This window comes from Xenopus laevis, chromosome 9_10L (genome assembly GCF_017654675.1).
Source record: "Xenopus laevis strain J_2021 chromosome 9_10L, Xenopus_laevis_v10.1, whole genome shotgun sequence".
Taxonomy (NCBI): Eukaryota; Metazoa; Chordata; class Amphibia; order Anura; family Pipidae; genus Xenopus; species Xenopus laevis.
The window spans coordinates 66,018,028-66,037,070 of NC_054387.1; the positions used below are offsets into that span (position 1 = coordinate 66,018,028).

The following is a 19,043-nucleotide window of genomic DNA, read 5'->3' on the forward strand; positions in this document are numbered from 1 at the left end:
ACTGTAGAGTAACAGGTCTGGACGATATTATTTTGGAAAGATTGCCGTGTTTGTGCACTTGCCATACATTCATTGCAATATCAAGTGCCTCTGAATGTGAAAGATTATATCGCCTCTGGTAGCTGTGGGCAGGCAATTCAGCAGCAGTTATTTGCTCAGTAACATAGTTTGCCGCACCATAGGTATTTATAACACTACCAGTTAAGCCATGGTGGTATTAATTGAAAGAGAAACAACGTTGGCCAACTTATCCTGGGTGCCCACTAGCCTTTTAAATTGTATAATAGGTTTTTTGACATCCAACTGAAAAATCACAGAAAACATGCAGTGAAAATCTTGATTTAACATCTCATTAACATTTAATTGGAAAAAAAGACATCTTTAAACTAATAGGGAGAGTTTAAACACTTACAAATGCACAAGATCAGAGAATTCATTCCTTGGTTCAAATCGGTGTATTTTAGAACCGTCAGGAGTCACAATTCTTGATAGGAAATGAACTGATAATATGATTTATGTTACTGATGAAAGAAATGTTTTTCCTACAAATCAGCTTTGCACCTTGCATACTCAACATGCAGTGGCATGAAACAGATACAGGCCGAGGCTATGCTAAGGCTGATATTAGCCATAGGCAATCATCTGAATCCTAACACTTTGGTGTAACTTTAGTGTGTTTCTTTTGTTGCATAAGGACAAAACCAACTAATAAGCTTAAAAATACAGACAAAAATACACAGAGGTATATTTAGCACAGTTGTATATGTGGATAGTACCTCCTCTTTTATATTGCTAATTAATATTGTTACCTTTAATTTAATAAAGATCTAAGCGGTCATTTACTTATGCTGCTGCCACAAACACTAGGAGCATTAAGAGGCACAAAGTCCCTACCCCTTTTAGTGCTCATTTTCAAAGCATTTGCTGCAGGGCACAGAACAAAAACCCTCTGGTGGATAGGTGAAGGATGCCTATTGCCTATTTGCCTCTTCTTGCTTCCTCCTCATGAATACATCATTTACAAAATCAAGCATTGCTGTATTCATGTGGTTGATGCAGTTCTCAGACCTCTAATTTGTAGCGCAGAGAAAATTTAGTGAAGTGTAGGGCAGGGCTTATACTGTATAATACAAAAAGTATTGTGGTTTGCACCCATTTTTTCTCACACTTCATAATAATACTTCATATATTTTAAGTATTTTAAAAGTTCATTGGCTTTGTTTGCTGTATACTCTTTATATAAACAAAAATGGTTTTAAATACTTCCCTATAATACTTAACCTCTTGAAGAAATATAGAGGTACTGTCTCTTTAATGGTTTTTTGTTCCATTTTTTCTTTCATTTTTCTGATTGGTTGTGTTGTGTATAAATGCTCATATCCTGTGATTGTCATTTGAGCCCATAACTAAGCACCCTTAAGGGTGTGAAACACTTAGGGGCAAATTCACTAAGCCGCGAAGCGTCAAACGCTATCATTAATTCGCTAGCTTTTGACATTTTCGCTACTGCGCAAATTCACTAACGAACGCTGGCATAGTTTCGCTAGTGTTACTTCGCAACCTTACACCAGGCGAAGTTTCGCTAGCGACGAAACTACGCAAATTCACTAACTTGCGCAGTGTACTGAACGCTACCTTTTACGCTAGACTTCCTTCGCCACCTCAGACCTGGCGAAGCGCAATAGAGTAGATAGGGATTGTTTAAAAAAAAGTCCCAAAAAAACGCTGGCGTGTTTTCTACATGATGGCTGATAGGCTGAAAAAGATCGAAATTTTTTTGGGGCTCCCCTTCCTCCCCCCTACATTTCCTGACTCATGGCAACTTACCTAGACAGTGGCACATGTGTAGGGCAAAATAACATTTTTATTTGCTGATTTGAAGGTTTTCTAGGCATTTGTAGTGCAGATACGTGTTCCTCCATTGAAATTTGAATTTCGCGTCGTATGCAAATTAGCCTTCGCTAGCGTAACTTCGCTTTATATAGCGAATCAACGCTAGCGCAACTTCGCAACCTTACGCTACCCCTGTGCGCAACTTCGGATTTAAGTGAATTTGCAGAGCCCTGGCGAAACTACGCCTGGCGATGTGCGGCGAAGTGCGGCGAAGTTGCGCCTGGCGCAACTTCGCATCTTAGTGAATTTTCCCCATAGGGTGGATGGAGATGAAGCTATATTTTTAATTTTTCTACCAATAAATTAATTTTTTAACTGAATATCTCTGGTCTTGTGGATCCATTCGAGTGCCAATCGGCTCTGCTCCTTATCTTTTGTTTGATGTGCCACAACTAAGGCTTCTTACAGCTTAAATAGTTTATTTTTGGTGGGAGTGATATAAATCCAATACGAGAGATAATGCTGTTGTGTCTTATGAAACACTACATCTTGCTAAGAGTAAGAGCCCCAGAAGTCAGTCTCATGGATGGACATATACAGTACTTCAGCAGCATAAAAAACTAAAGTAATTAAGTGTAAAAAAAAAATACCCTACTACAATCAACATTACAGATTTGAGGCACAATTTTAATTTTGAACAAAATGTTTTGTAATTCATAAAAGTCAAGATAATAAACTGAAATTGCAGGAAAGAACCTTTTATCTGTATGTGCTTTGCTTTATTTAAGTCATGCCATACAATACCTTATATTTGCATTTCTACTGACTGATTGCTAAATGGTTGGTGATGGATGTATAAGGTCATTCAGTATGGTATTCCTTTAAACGAATCAGAATGCAAATTCCTTCATACTTGTAACTCTATTATATAACGCCGGCTAACTGCACCCAAATAATTAGCTGCTATTCTTTTTAATGTCCATGAGACCATAACAAGGACTTCATTCTGCAAAAATAAGCCTCTTCCCTCTTGGGATACTGAGCAGATGTCTACGAAGTGCATTTTTAACACTCGTGTCATTGAGCTAAAAAACAGTGTTCATTATACCATTGTGGAACATGGATGCTTTTCTTTGGAATGTTTATGCTCAATAACTCAATGAAAGTCTGTTGGATAAGACATAGGGGTCATCAGGATTGCTGCTTTTTACACTGTGTTGGAACATTTAATTTCAATATAATAATAGTGTTTAATATAATAAGTCAGGTTAAATCCATAGGAATCCATAGGAATATAAAATGTTCAGTAAGACATATTATGTTCTTATTGTGCATACATAATTTTACAATATCAATGTGTATAGTTAAATGTGTGTATGTTTTGCATGTGTATAAGACACCAGTCTGAAAGCCAATCAGGCTATGTAAGTGAGCTTTCACTGGTAACAGTCTCTTTTCAGCAGAAGAGTCAGCATCAAACCAATTATCTATTTCCCCTTCAAGCATTCTGGCACTTTCAGGGTTAACCAATTTTCTGTTAAAGGCAGGCTGCAGTTAGTCAGTGCCAACTCATACAACCCACTGGCTTTCAAATGATGCAGGTGCCTCTAGGCAGCTAGAGTGCAAAATGCCCTGCAAGCCTGCAAAGGCTAAAAAGTCCATTAACCCTTCATGTACAGATATAGGATTGATTACTTTCTTTTCTTGATAATAACTGGAAAATAGTTTATCATGTGAGCTTATCTTATATATGTTATATTTTGTTACCATTTTTATAAGAAACCTGACTGTATGCAGTGAGATTCTCCTGTCATTTACTTGCTCTGACTGCTGCAGATAGGAAACTTCAGACAGTCCCTAACTGCTCTGCAGAGAAATGATCATACTTTTAAACAGCAGGGGGAGGGACTTCCCAGAAAGAGCAGCTTTTCTTGTTCCCCTGTAGAACAGCCAGTCATGTAGAGATTCATATCTGCAGCAGTCAGAGCAAGTAAATGAAAGGGGAATTTCACTGCATACAGTCAGGTTTCTTATAAAAAGTGTACATATTTTTTAATTGCAGTATATTGAAGATTTTCAGTTAATGGTATTTTATTTTTGCCTTTACATAATCTCTACTGTTTCCAAATCCAGCTGCAGGGACAAAGATTATGGACCCAGTTTTAAACAGATAAACTGGGATTCAAATTGAAGGATTTTCTTGCTGCAGCCACTGGTTCTGGAGAGTTGGAGAAAGTTTATATTAAACAATACAAAAGCTATAAAATCCACATTAGATTACATGACAACACAGGGCCCAGTGCAGTCTACATATTCTGATTATTAATCAGTCTTGCTGTATCAGCTTCTATTGCAGATATTATTTGACTTGTTTTGATAATTTATGACTATCCCTAAGCAGCTGCCCAGACCACACTGAGCATGTGCATAGTCTTGGTCTTGCAAAGATGTTTAACAGAGTTACAAGATGGCCACCCCCTGTGGCCAACTTTGAAAGCATAAATCATTTGTTTAATTAGGCTTCTGATGCAGTAAGTTCATGTTTATGTTTAGTAAACAAAATACATAATTTCTAGCATTATTCTATTTTAGACTTTAGTTTCCCTTTAAATAAAGGTAGGGAATACTGTAGTATTGGCCTATTTTGGAAATTTCTGTATAATGGACTTCCATATAACAGATCCTAGACACAGGGTCTGAGCAGACCCACTATTGCTGCTGCATCCGACATCCCTCCCTGGCCCCGGACACAGCTGCGAGCAGGGAAAGGTATGTATGAGGGGGCCGGAAGGATGTTGTGTCTTGGGTGGGGGCCTGAGGTGTATTTACAGCTGGGGCAGGGGGCCCCTCCTAGACATGTTGTCCTATAAAGTGACTTAATTTGGAAACAAGTGATACTTTGACTGTCGGTAACATTGTGCAACAGGTCTAAAATGTCAGTTTATCAATCATAGAAGATACCATGAGGCTTGTTCTCAGATACAATGCAAGTTTGGGTTAAATGGATGTACAGTAGAAGAGTTAAACATACGGTGAAGGTAAGACCGAGGTACAGAGACAAGGGTGAAAGTTTTAGAAGGCTTGCTATCTGATCTACTTTCATTTCTTCTTTAGACATAGTGAAGGGCAGATGCAGGTAGGTTAATAATATTTAGGGACAGAGACAAAAGGGGTTAGTTAGAAGGGTTATTGCTTCTCTTGTACTTGTGCAAGTTTCTGAAAGGTCTATAAATTCCACCCAATACTTAGGCCTACCAACCCTGACTATACAGACAATAAAACTATAGACCTTCATTATTTTTAATTATGTAGAGATGCTGTTCAGTACATTATATAGAAATGCTATTCAGTACCTGCCCCTTACAGTCCTGTTGGACAAACAAGAAGATTCAATGACTAAACCAAGCTGAGCTGGACTTGACCAGAGTCCACCATTCCTTCACTATCATGTTGCATTTAGCGAGCACAGATTCAACAAAACAGCTTTGTTATCTATTAGCGTTTATCCCCATGCCCCATAGTTGTTTGCTAAATATAAAAATCAGGAAGATAATAGCTGGAAGTTACCAACACCTCAGATGCATTAGTGCACACCCTTTGATAACAACTGAAGTGCCTCTTAGTGTCAAATCCAATAGAGACAGGACTTCTTGTCCCCGATGGCTCTGATTTAATAAGAGGCCACTGGCTTTTCTGTGTTACAGTGAATAGTGACATTGTAAAAGAGCTGGTGGCAGTCTCAAGGGTCATTTGTGGTGCCAGTGTGTGCATCATAAATATCCCCCATTATGTCTATCAACTAACATTTCTCAGGAACCAAACAATACTGAATCATAATCAGTAATGTGTCTGATAAAAGGACACAGCTGTACCTTGCAGATGTCTGGCCTCTCTTATCCAGAAAACCATTATCCCAGATAACTCTAAAATGCTGGAATGACATTTCCCATAAAGTTCCATTTAAGCAAACATTTCTTTTTTTAATGATTTTGTATATTTTAAGACATAGCTGCAGGTCTTCAAAATAGAACTCAGAGACCTTCATTCCTCTATCAATATAGCAGTGCCTGCATTTGGTAGCAAAGTGTTTATGAAGGGCAGAGGGGAGTTATATAGGCATGCAAGGGGTGCCTAAAAGCACAGGCTGCAGTGGGGCCTTGTACTTACCACATGAAGCAGTGGCAGTCATAATTACCTCTTGTATCATGTATTTAATGGGCAACATGGTGGCACAGTTGTTAGCACTTCTGCCTTTCAGCACTGGGTTTTATAAACAAAATTCAAGTTGTTTATATGTTTTCTACCTTTACTGTATTGTGATCTGGATTCCAGAAAACCACAGGTCCCTGATCATTCTAATAATTTCAGACAATCATCCCATACCTGCTAGCATAAGAGCACTAAATACCCAATTGTATGTTGCAACATTATCAATTTGAATGTGAGGCAGTAGAGGTCTTGGCAATCCCAATCCTTTCCTTCATTGTCTAGATTGCCCTTATGAATTCATAATAGTAATATGTAACTATTAGAAATGCATGCTTATGCTTGGATGTGCCTTAAGTGCAAGATGTACTATGAGGAGCTTTCAAAAACTATTTAAGTAAAACAGGACCTGATCTAAATGAAGGGTGGCAGTTCTGTGATTTCCCATATACTGTACATGTTGATTTGTCTTATTGCTGGCTAGCTCCCGCATCATGTCCATGGAAGCAAGGTCTGCTTCTGAGATTTGTGCCTTGACATGTTTCCCTATTTGTGCCTATTCCTAGCTGTAGATCATTTTAAGCCTGTGATCATAAATTGTTCCATCACCAGAGAGACTCAAAGCTAACATTCCTTACTGATGTTTTCTCCCCAAGGGGTGTTGAAAATTTGATAGCAGAAACTACAAATATGCTTTAGTAATCCATTCCAAGAATCATTTATCGGAAAGCCGAACAAGTCAATATATAAAAGTGAGCTGAGAATGTACACAGGGAAAAAAATACCAGCCAAAGCCTTTCCAAGAGCTTTGCTGCAAATCACTGCTACGGAGGGAAACAGAGTTAATTACCATAGGAAATTAAGAAGTGGAGGCTTTTAAACTGCAGAGAGCAGTAGCAGTCTTTTGAAAGCTCCGTTGTCTAGTGGCTGTGAAGATGAGAATGACAGAGAAAGAAAAGGGCTTGGAAAGCGCAGAACAGAAATCATACACTCTATTTTTTAATATTAATCCTTCAGAGTTAATTGTCCTCAATTGCCTATATTAACCCCTTGGCTTTCATTAGAATTAGACACACATTGCTTATAACTAAAGAGGAGTTCTATCAAAGAGATCAGGATATTTCTTAAATGTCAAGCAATCAGTTGCTTCAGAACTACAAAACCCAGCATCCTCCACTAGATCTACTGCTGCAACAGTGAGCTGTCATTCCATGGCTGACATATGGATGCCTAGAATACATAGATTAAACACAGTAGTTGGCACTGATGCCTTGCAGTGCTGAGGTGCTATGTTCAATCATAATGTCAACATTTGACTGTAGAAGGGTATGGACTTGTTCAGTGTAAAGATAAAAACTGTGTAAATAGACTGTGCAAAATAAAAAATGTTTTCAATATAGTTAATTAGTCAAAAATGTTAGCTATAAAGACTGGATTGACTGGATGTCTAACGGAACATAACAGAACGCTACTTCCTGCTTTGCAGCTTTCTTGTTTTCCACTGATTGGTTATCAGGCAGTAACCAATCAGTGACGGTAGGAGGGGGGGCATATGAGTCATACCTGTTGATTTTGAATCTGACCTGCATGCTAAGGATAATTTGCAAACTCACAGTTATGTCCAATGTGGCCTCCCTTCAAGTCGCTAACTAACTCAGAGTTAGAGAGCTGAAAAGCAGGGAGTAGTGTTCTGTTATTGTAGACATATACTCACTCCAGCCTTTATAGATTACATTTTTGAAGAACTAACTATATTAGAAACATTTTTTTTATTTTGCACATACTTGCAGCTACTGTACCAGGATCCTCCTGCTCTCTCCCATGTGGGAACCTGTCTAAACCCAACTAAAATCCTTAGCATGGCTGCCTGTTAAGCAAAAGATAGCATATTAAATACTTCTGCAAACATTCAAAGTTCTCTCAATCTCTTCAAGAAAAAAGTAAGAGTCTACCTTTTGGACAGGGCAGAATCTAGGATAACCCAGAGGCACCTGGCCTGGGGTTGGATAGTGGAATTGTTGGTTGTGATATATACTTCTAGGATGTCATGGGTGTTAGTTGGAGGAAAGAGAACCATTTCCTTTTTAGAGAGGTTTAATTTAAGGTAGCATTGCGACATCCAAGTAGAGATAGCAGACAGGCAGGAGGAGACCCGAGATAAGAGTTCTGGGCTGAGATCAGAAGAGCAGAGAGCATAGAGGTGGTAGTGGAAACCATACGAGTTGATTAGTTTGCCAAGGGAGGATGTATAGTGGGAGAATAATAAGGGGCCCAGGACAGAGCCTTGAGGAACCCCACCAGAAAGAGGTAGGGGAGAAGATGCTACTCCATTGTAGGAGACACTGAAGGAACAATGAGTGAGGTAACAAGAGAACCAGGACAGGACCATTCATGAAGGCCAAGTAACTGGAGGGTCTGGAGGAGGAGAGGGTGATCCACAGTGACAAATGCAGCGGAGAGATCAAGCAGTATTAGAAGTGAGAAATGGTTGTTGGCTAAACCTGTTAAAAGATAATTAGTTAGTTGGGTTAGGGCAGTTTCAGTTGCTTAAAAACAGATTGCAGGGGGTCCAGCAGGTTATTGTCAGAGAAGAATGACGTTAGTTGGTTGTAGACTTGGTGCTCAAGTAGTTTAAAGATGAAAGGTAGCAGAGAGATAGGTTGGAGGTTATCAAGATTGGAGGGATCAAGAGAGGTTTTTTTTCAGAATTTGGGTGACACTTGACACAGTAAAAGCAGTTCCAATATTCTCCTCTTGTCTGCAACTCTTACTCCCACTCTGCATAGTGGGTCAAAATCACCCTCTACTTACTGTCATCTTTGAACTAACCAATCGAATATTCAGTATTTTTGTTTTCAACAATAAAAAAAATCTAAAATTTCTTGCAAATCTCTCAAGCTCGACATTGCTCTACAGAAGCTGGAAATCACAAGCACAATTTTGTTCAAAAATTCTAATAAATAATTATTGCGCAGCTCAGACGCTTTCCTGAAAAACAGATGCCAAATTGTACACTAGGAGGATGGTGCCAAGAAAATCACCACATAGATTTTATTTGAACTGTGTTTCATATTTATTAAAATGTTATTATACTGTATAACTTAATAGCCTCCTTGGCATGAAAAACTGTTCTCAGTATAGATTGTTTGTGCATTAACATATTTTTTGCAGACATGTTTAGCTACAGAATTGTTACATTTGTGTTAAATTTAGCATATAAAATACAAGCTGACATACTGCATTCCAACTTCATAATTAAGAGCAGGATGAAAATGGATTGAATAGAATATGGTGGTGGCATCTCATTTTAACTTCCTTCAATTCTAACAAAGTAATTATTGATGTATTAATAAAGTAGAGTAAACATACTCCCTCCTGCAAAGTATATAGATATAAAAAGGGCACTGGACATGCTTCAAAGTTAGCACAAAGAAAGAGGAAAGGTCTACCATTTGTTTAAAGTGCATTTATAGCCCTTAAGGTATAAGATTATAAATTTATTACCATTCCTAAGCCAGATGCCCCTCTTAGGTTAAACGTTTAGGTTTCCTTACATGTTTCATCACCATAACTAAGCAGGGTGCAAGGTCTTCATTGTACAGTAAGGCTGTTTTGTATGTCAAAGAGGAAAACAGTAAATCCAGCGAACAAAGTTATCACTTACTACTTACTAGAAAATGTTTCCAAAATCAAGATTCATAAGCGAATTTATAAAACACGCAACAGATTCCACACTTAATAAAGTTGATGTTCCTCTGGCCAAGCCCAGTCAATTAAGAATTAAAATACTGTGAATTGAAGTTAAATATATGCTTTGTTTCTGGCATATGTATCAAGTAGAAACCTATATTATGGAGATCTATTATGAATGATTTAAAATGAAAACGAAATCCTCAGACACTTGGGGGCCCATTTACTTAGTTCGAGTGAAGGAATAGAATAAAAAAAACTTCGAATTTTGAATGGTTTTTTTTGCTACTTCGACCATCGAATTGGCTCCTTTGACCTACGACTTTGACTTCGAAACGAACTAAAAATCGTTTGACTATTCGACCATTCGATAGTCGGAGTTCTGTCTCTTTAAAAATAACTTCGAACCCCTACTTCGCCACCTGAAACCTACCGAGGTGCAATGTTAGCCTATGGGGAAGGTCCCCATAGGCTTTCTAACAATTTTTAGGTCGAAGAAAAATCTTTCGATCGAATGATTTTTCGTTCGATCGAACTATTTGCGCTAAATCCTTCGACTTCGATATTCGAAGTCGAAGGATTTACATTCGGCAGTCGAATATCGAGGGTTAATTAACTATCAATATTCGACCCTATGTAAATCTGCCCCTTGTTTAACCAGGAACTTTTCCCATGCAAAAGGAGAATACAGTATAAATAAATAATCCTTCAATGGAGGCTTGCTTACACCAACATTCTCTCCTCAGATCACAACGTTATCAGGAAATGAGTTCCTTTTCCAGTCAGATGCAGACATTACAGTCCAGGAATGGTTTCGTGCAATCAGAAACACAATTGACAGTTTGGTATGTATTCACTTATTACAAATAGCCTCTTTCATTTGGTAAATTTATAATGTTTATTTCATTACTCAGACAGCTTAATGACAGATATGCAAGGGGAAAACAAATAAAAGGAGAAATCAATAACTGAATAATTATGTTTTGATTATTTAGATACTTGCAATGATTTGTTTCCATTTCTTGGAAAGGTTAAGTACTGTAGGTAATCTCATGTTGGCCATTTTATTGAGATGATTGAGAATGAGACTGTTAAGCAAGCAATACATTAGGCTTCAAATACCATTTAATGAGCATGCCTTTCCAGTACAGTATATGATGTTGTGTCATTATTATACAAGGTATTCTGCAAGGTATTAAATGTACTATTGCACTGCTAGGATATGCTCCCCATCTTGGGAAAAGGCTCATTCTCAACATGGGATTCTGATGCTTAGGTTTATGCTTGAAAGCACAAGCAGCACAGTCGAGAAAGTAAATTGTCTAGATTACTAATATCTGTTATTTAACAAATGCCATTCCCTTTTTCTGAATCCTAAGGAGGCCAAAACATAGAGGCCAGTTTATTTTATTTTTTGTGTATCCAAGTGTAACTGTGAACTTAAAAACATGTATCTGGGATTGTAGCACCCTTCAGCATAGACATAGACCAACAAATGCCCAACCTCATAAAAAGGAGAACAAAGAGGCACTTGTAATACCCCACCGGGAAGTACATTCAGCCATATCATACCTGCATCATTGTAGCCACCAATCCAAGTACAGAGTAATGTATTAGGCTGTAGTCCTGCCAGACACACACTCCTTCCTGTCAGCCAACAGCCTTTATAGTCACATCTATAGCGGAAACCTCCACACTACTGGGCTCCTTAAATCATGCTTATTCCACATGATTGAATAAAACATTCCACATATTTAAGGAAACTGGTGTGCTGGTTCATTTTGAATAACTATATATATATATATATATATATATATATATATATATATATATATATATATATATATATATATATATATATATATATATATATATATATATATAAATATATATATATATATATATATATATATATATATATATATATATATACACACACAAGACCAAGGGTTGCCAACACTCTCGATAAAGTTACTTAAATTTGCCTGGGTGCAGTGCCAATAAATTATCCATAACTACTACAAGAAGGTCCGCACTCTCTGGACTTATAAAAATCATAATATTTATTATAAATGACTAACGTTTCGGCTAGGTCCCTATACACTGTGGCGGGAACAAACAGCTGGTAAAAGTCACATGATCAGTAATTCAAATACTATTAGTACATTCACTTTAAATACTTAAATCATCTAGTCATTTATAATAAATATTATTATTTTTATAAGACCTAGGAGTCCGGACCTTCTTGTAGTAGTAGTAGTAGTGTTATAATAAATAGAGCTCATGGAAAAACAATTTTGATAGATTTTTTTACTTCTGCAGATATAAGGCTATGTATTTAGACATATATCTGGTTGCTGGGACCTGTTCAGTGGCCAGGGTCAGTAACCATGACAACCAAATGCAGAATGGTATTTGGTTAATATGTAGTCCTGCCAAAATCCACACAATACCATGACTATTTATTTTTTAAGTTTGTCCTTAGGTTACCTTTGCATCATGCTTAATATTAATACATGTGAATTGTTCTCAGTAAATGGAAGACTGGAAATAAATCTAAAAATATAAATTTATTACCAATTGTTCCAGAGCTTGAAAGTATAGCATGTTTATTATTGCATTTTAATTTTCCTAAAATAACCCTGTGCTTTGGCATTTTCCATTGTTTGACTAATCCCAATGGAAATAAATTCACATCTCTTAGCCAGGCAGCATTTATTGGGACAAATAATGAACCTAGATATTTATTTATAAGTAAAAAGTTTATTTTGTAGATACCCTGTGAAAAATTGCAGGAAAAACTGGGTTTTATAAAATTCTTTAGTGAAAGGGAAAAAAAACACGCTGTAAATTATCAATTTCCAGGAGATCATGTGCTCAGTCAACAACCAACCAGTAATTGTCCCTTTAACTGTTAACTGTTCAAAACTGTTGTGAAACTTAAAAACATTAAGGTGTGCAAAAAGTGTTTAGTATCCCCAGGGATGAAATAACTGTCTAGCTTATTCTTTAAAAAAACATGAACTTGCCCATGCTACTTTTTTTTCTAGCTCCCAAGTATCATTTGCCATATGCTGAGCTGGCACATGCTCAGTACAGAAATTTTGTTCAGTGCCTACTGAAGGAAGGAGGAATGCTATAAGGCCAGATAATTTTTTAAAGAACAGGGAACACCTGGGTAAAATGTCAGCAACTTTAGTCACTAGGGGGTGCTCTAAATTGGCAGCCGCAATGTTTTTGATATTTGTTATCCTTTAAATGCCAACACTGTACAAGCTACAGCTCAAAAGTTCCAGCAATGTAGATTCTATATTTCCATGCTCCATTTAAATAAATGAAAACTGTCAATTAAAGGGTTTAAGTTAACAAGTGATATTTATGAAATGATCAACATTACTTTATGGCTAAGGTGTTCTAGTATTTACCTCACTGTGACAACTACAGGCCTTCAACAGGAAAACACACACAGAACTTGGAGGAATGTTCTGTGAAAGTCCTAATAAAATAAAGACCTGTCCTCTTTTTACACCAAACACATCTTCCCCTAGTTCCATGTAAGTCTCATTATAAAAAGATTAAGCCCTAACAATGTCATTATATTGTTCTTCAATAAACTCATCCTCTGTACTGTATGTATAGTGTTCAAAGCCATGACAATACATGAACTCAAATTATTACCATAGTGACACAATGGCCCTGGATTCTTTTAATAGTATGGAGTGTTAGTCATGAAATAAAGTCCCTCTATACAAAGGCATACATATAACCTACTCCTATACCATTCAAGTATTATTCTTTTTAATTTAAACATTCCCTACCACAAACTACAAGGAAAATTGTACACCCCAAAAACACAAGTGTAAAAAAATAAATTAAAATATGCAGCTAGAGCAGGGATACCCAACCTTTTGAACCCGTGAGCAACATTCAGAAGTAAAAGGGGTTGGGGGGCAACACAAGCATGAAACATGTTCTTGGGGTGCCACATAAGTGCTGTGATTGGCCATTTGGTAGTCGGTATGTGGATTGTAAACCCACATTGAGGCTTTGTTTAACAGTGCACCTGTTTTTTATACAACCAAAATTTGCCTCCAAGCCTGGAATTAAATAATAAGCACCTAATTTGAGGCCACTGGGAGCAACATCCAAAGGGCTGGAGAGCAACATGTTGCTCTCGAGCTACTGCTTGGTGATTACTGATCTAGAAGTTGGCCCTTTCAACAAAAAGTCTAGTTTACACTGACATTGTATTGTTTTTCTTTGTCTATATACTGGCAGGGAGCAATTAAATCCATGCTTAACCATAACCTCCAGTGGCCAGTTAATATACATATTGACACATAGGGGCCAATTCATTAAGTTCGAGTGAAGAAATAGAAGAAAAAATACTTTGAATTTAAAACGATTTGAACTAAAAATCGTTAGACTATTCGACCATTCGATAGTCGAAGTACTGTCTCTTTAAGAAAAAACTTTGACCCCCTAGTTCGTCACCTAAAAGCTACCAAAGTCAATGTTAGCCTATGGGGAAGATCCCCATAGGCTTGGCTATCTTTTTTTGGTCGAAGGATAATCCTTCGATCGATTGATTAAAATCCTTCGATCGATGGATTAAAATCCTTTGATCGATGGATTAAAATCCTTTGAATCGTTCGATTCGAAGGATTTAATCGTTCGGTCAAACGATCAAACTATTTGCGCAATTCCCCAGTCGAATATCGAGGGTTAATTAACCCTCGATATTCGACCCTTGATACATTTGCCCCATATTGATTTCAAAAACAATTTGTGTAGGTTACAAATGATAAACATACTTTTCATAAGTATTCTGATTTAGACATTTTGGACTACTTATGTCTAATCTTTAAAACCACATTTGTGCATGAAGTATGAAGCATGTTTTCCTATATTTTGCCTTTTGTAGATTGTTACATATGAGAGCATAGCTTTTTAAGCAATCAGAACATTACATTTTTTCAATATGTTTGCATAAATAAACATCACATTAGTGGGAGCCCAGATATTACTATAAACATATAAGTAATGAACAGCAGTATCTAGTTGTCTAAGACAGATGGTGCTTTACTTTTGTTGCCTGTAGAGAACTATGGCAGCTCCTGTTAAATGTATCAATACAAATGTGCTAAGCGAGAATGTGTTGTATATATCCTAAGATATGCAATCAACAAATTAAGAGAAGTAAAATAAACTCTATTTAAAAAGAAGTATACACAAAAAGTGCCTCTCATTTGCAAATTGATCTCCCTCTAGCTTCTCCTCCAGCCTCCCCACGTATGCAGTAAACCATTATTTAACCTTTTCCCAACATTATATTGCAGCTTCTTTCTCTCTATTACGAACCAAACATCATTCGTCTTAAATGAAACATACAGCACAATTCCCATTAAACTCCCTGAAACTGAACTTTGAAACAATTATACCTTCTGCAAATTACTATTAAATTAGCAGTTAATGTCCATATTAACTGAGCACTAAGAACTCAAATAACTCCATGGCTCTCATCCTGTTTCCATTCCTGCTGAGCAGACCATGTAGCTGAGCACACTGTACCATCAATTTCAATTCCCTTTATGTAGAATGCAAGTTAAGGCACACACCTACAGTATAATATCAAGATAATAAGATTTTGAAACTTCGTACACAGTTGTTTTTGTCTGGACCAAACAGTATTAACCATGTGCATTTTCATACAAATTAATGAACTGTAAGGTGACCTCATATTTTTTGGTAGGGGGTATGTTATTCAGTAAAATACATAGGGATCTAAATATAAGCTGTTAAAAAAGGCATGTTTTCTCCCTGAGTGCATTCTGATGACTTTTGTTGAAATTATCTATTTATAAAACTTCAAAATGTTTCCATTAAATGAAAAAGCTGTTAATCTTGTCTCATGAATATCAACAAAATTGTAAAATGTTTGTACAGTTCCTTTATTTATATAGTGTTCAAACAATGATTGACTAGATTGGAAACTGCAGTTATTAAATAAAGAATTTCTTCCGAAAGGAAAAAGTTCCATTAACAGTTTTATGGATACGAATTTAGAAGTTTTTGAAAAAGAGATGGAAGTGAGAAAAATGTATATGTTGAAATTAGAATCTTTATTTTTTAGAGGGAAATTTGAGGAAACATGAGATGTTCCAGTTATTAGCAATACTATAATGAATTCAGTTTTAGAGAGGTTAATTTTCAAGTTGCATCCAGGAGGTGATGGTAGAAAGGCAGTCTGTAACTTGGGAAAGTGCAGAAGTAGAATGGTGAGGAGTTGACAGGTAGGTGTCAGGCTTACCAGTATGATCCAGACGTAGAAGGAGTAGGAACAGAAGACAATGAACCACAAGCGCCTCACACACCCGCTAACTCACCCGAGGTTGGAAACGGGGAGCAGGGGTGTGGAGAGTAGCCAGTGAGACTAAACGAGGTACAGAAGGATCAGGCAAGGCGTAGTCAGGATATCCGGGTCAAGGCAGGCAGCGAGAATCGTCAACGGTAAACAGGCAGAAGGTCTAGGCAACAAGCAAGAATCAGAGTCCAGGAACAGGCAGGGGTCAAACACAATATCGACAGGAAGGTATCAACGCTAGGGTTTCAGTTATAAACCTAATAACCAGGCACAGAGCAGAGACTGGAGCAGGTTTAAATAGCGCTAGTTTGGCGCCAACTGACGTCATCAGACCGCGTCCGTTACGTGCGTCCGTCGCGCGCGTCCGTTACGTCGCGCGCGTCCGCTACGTCGCGCACGTCCGTTGCGTCGCGCACGCCCCGGCGCCAGCGACCGTCGCCCGCGCCTCCGCGCCGGCGTCCGTCGCCCGCATTCGATGCGGCGCGCAGGCGCACATCAGTTGCCTGATTACTGCACCTGCGACCACACCGACCAGGGCGCAACGCTGACACAGCAGGGACCTTACATTGCCCCCCATCAAGGAGTGGCCTCAGGACACGACAACCAGCGGTCTTGTTAGGATGCTCTTCGTGAAATTTTTTCAACAGATCTGGAGCGTGAATGTTCTTGACTGGCTCCCAGGAATTCTCTTCAGGGCCATAGCCCTTCCATCCCACCAAGTATTGTACTTGCCTGCCTCTAATACGAGAGTCCAGAATTTTTTCGACCTCGAATTCCTCTTGATTATCCACTAGAACTGGGAGAGGAGGAGGAGTCGTACGACCTGGAAACTGGAAGGTGGAAGCAGATTTCAGGAGAGCCGAATGGAACACCGGATGAATACGCCAAGAAGCAGGAAGCTTTAACTGAAAGGCCACAGGATTAATTTGACGAACAATAGAAAAAGGACCCAGGAAACGTTGGCCGAGCTTCCTGCTGGGAGAAGATAACTTAAGATTAATAGTAGACAACCAGACTCGATCACCCACCTTGAACTCTGGGTCTTTATTCCGTCTCCGATCAGCGTATAACTTGAAATTCTTCTGGGCCTTGGACATGTTCTCTTGCAGTTTCCGAAAATTGTCTGTTAGGAAGTTGAGGCGGTCTTGAACTGCGGGAACCAGAATATCAGCCACTATAGAAGAAGGAAAGGTTAAAGGGTGGAGACCATAATTAGCAAAGAAAGGAGACTGGTTAATGGATGAATGGTGAGCATTATTGTAAGCGAATTCAGCAAGAGGTAGAAGGTTTGCCCAGTTGTCTTGAAGATGAGAAGAGTAGCACCTCAGATATTGTTCTAAAGTCTGGTTGGTTCGTTCCGTCTGGCCGTTGGATTGAGGATGAAAGGCTGAAGAAAGGGAAACAGAAATTTGAAGGGCGCCACACAAGGTTTTCCAGAACTGAGATGTGAATTGTGGGCCTCGATCCGATATCACCTCCTGCGGAAGACCATGGAGCCTAACAACTTCCTTGATAAAAACGTCTGCAGTTTCGGAAGCGGAAGGGAGCTTGGGCAAGGACTTGAAATGAGCCATCTTGGTCAAACGGTCAATAAATACCACTATGGTAGAACATCCATCAGACTGTGGTAATTCCGAGATAAAGTCCAACGAAACAGAGCTCCAGGGACGGGAAGGGACAGGAAGGGGTTGAAGAAGGCCAAAGGGTTTAGAATGAGAGTCTTTAGATCTGGCACAAATTTCACATGAAGAAACGAATTGGAAGCAATCTTTGGCTAATCCTGGCCAAGAGAACGATCTTTTAGCTGCGATAATGGTCTTCTTGACCCCTGGATGTCCGGCCAATTTGGAGTCGTGTATACTTTTAAGAACCTCCAACCGCATCTCCTCAGGAACAAAAATCTTGTCTTTTAGAAGAAGAAATCCTCCCTTAGGAACGAGGGCTGGTTCCATGATGGACTTGGAAGCGTTCTGGATCTGTTTAAGAAGGGTCGGCTGTAGTAAAAGGAAATTGTTGGATTTCAGGATGGTTTCAGGAGAAGAAGGTATTTCGTCATCGAGGGTAAACATACGGGATAAGGCGTCGGCTTTAGTATTCTTAGATCCAGGCCGATAGGTAAGGTGGAAATTAAACCTCATGAAGAAAAGAGCCCACCTCGCTTGTCTTGGTCTCAGTCTCTTGGCGGAACGAAGGTACTCCAAGTTTCTGTGGTCGGTGAAGATAAGAATAGGGTGCTTGGAACCTTCCAGAAGATACCGCCACTCCTCCAGTGCCAGTTTAATAGCGAGTAGTTCCCGATCGGCCACATCGTAATTGCATTCACATTTTGCCATTTTACGGGAAAAAAAAGCTACTGGATGGAGCTCCTCTTGGATCCCAGATCTTTGGGACAAAACAGCGCCCACCGCAACTTCAGAGGCATCGACTTCCAGAACAAATGGTAAGGATAAATCAGGATGACAAAGGATAGGAGCTGATGTGAAAAGTTTCTTTAAGTTTTCGAAAGATACTTGGGCTTGAGAGGACCAAAAAAATTTCTTATTCATGCGAGTCAGCTCTGTTATTGGTAGAATAGTCTGAGAGAAACCTCTAATAAACTTCCTGTAGAAGTTTGCGAAACCAATAAAGCGTTGAACTGCCTTCCTGGATGTGGGAGCTGGCCAGTCGAGGATTGCCGAGATCTTCTTTGAATCCATCTGGATGCCTAGAGGAGAAATAAAGAATCCTAGAAATTCAACAGAGGACTGCTCAAAAATGCACTTTTCAATTTTGGCATAGAGTTGGTGAGTGCGAAGGCGAGCAAGAACCCTCCTCATATGGATCCTGTGTTCATCTAAGGAACTAGAAAAAATTAAAATGTCATCCAGATAAATTATAACAAAAATGTCAAGAAAGTCCCGAAAAATGTCATTGACAAAATGCTGGAATGTTGCGGGAGCGTTGCAAAGGC

At 38.5% G+C, this 19,043-nt stretch overlaps 1 protein-coding gene across 1 annotated transcript in view; it reads left to right on the forward strand.

Moving 5' to 3' along the window:
• LOC108701317 (rho GTPase-activating protein 15-like) overlaps positions 1–19,043 on the forward strand; it is a 309,425-nt gene that overhangs the window by 139,388 nt on the left and 150,994 nt on the right. Inside the window, exon 7 of the mRNA XM_018235752.2 lies at positions 10,476–10,574. Within this exon, the coding sequence (XP_018091241.2) occupies positions 10,476–10,574 (99 nt within the window). The remainder of the gene's footprint in view (positions 1–10,475; positions 10,575–19,043) is intronic.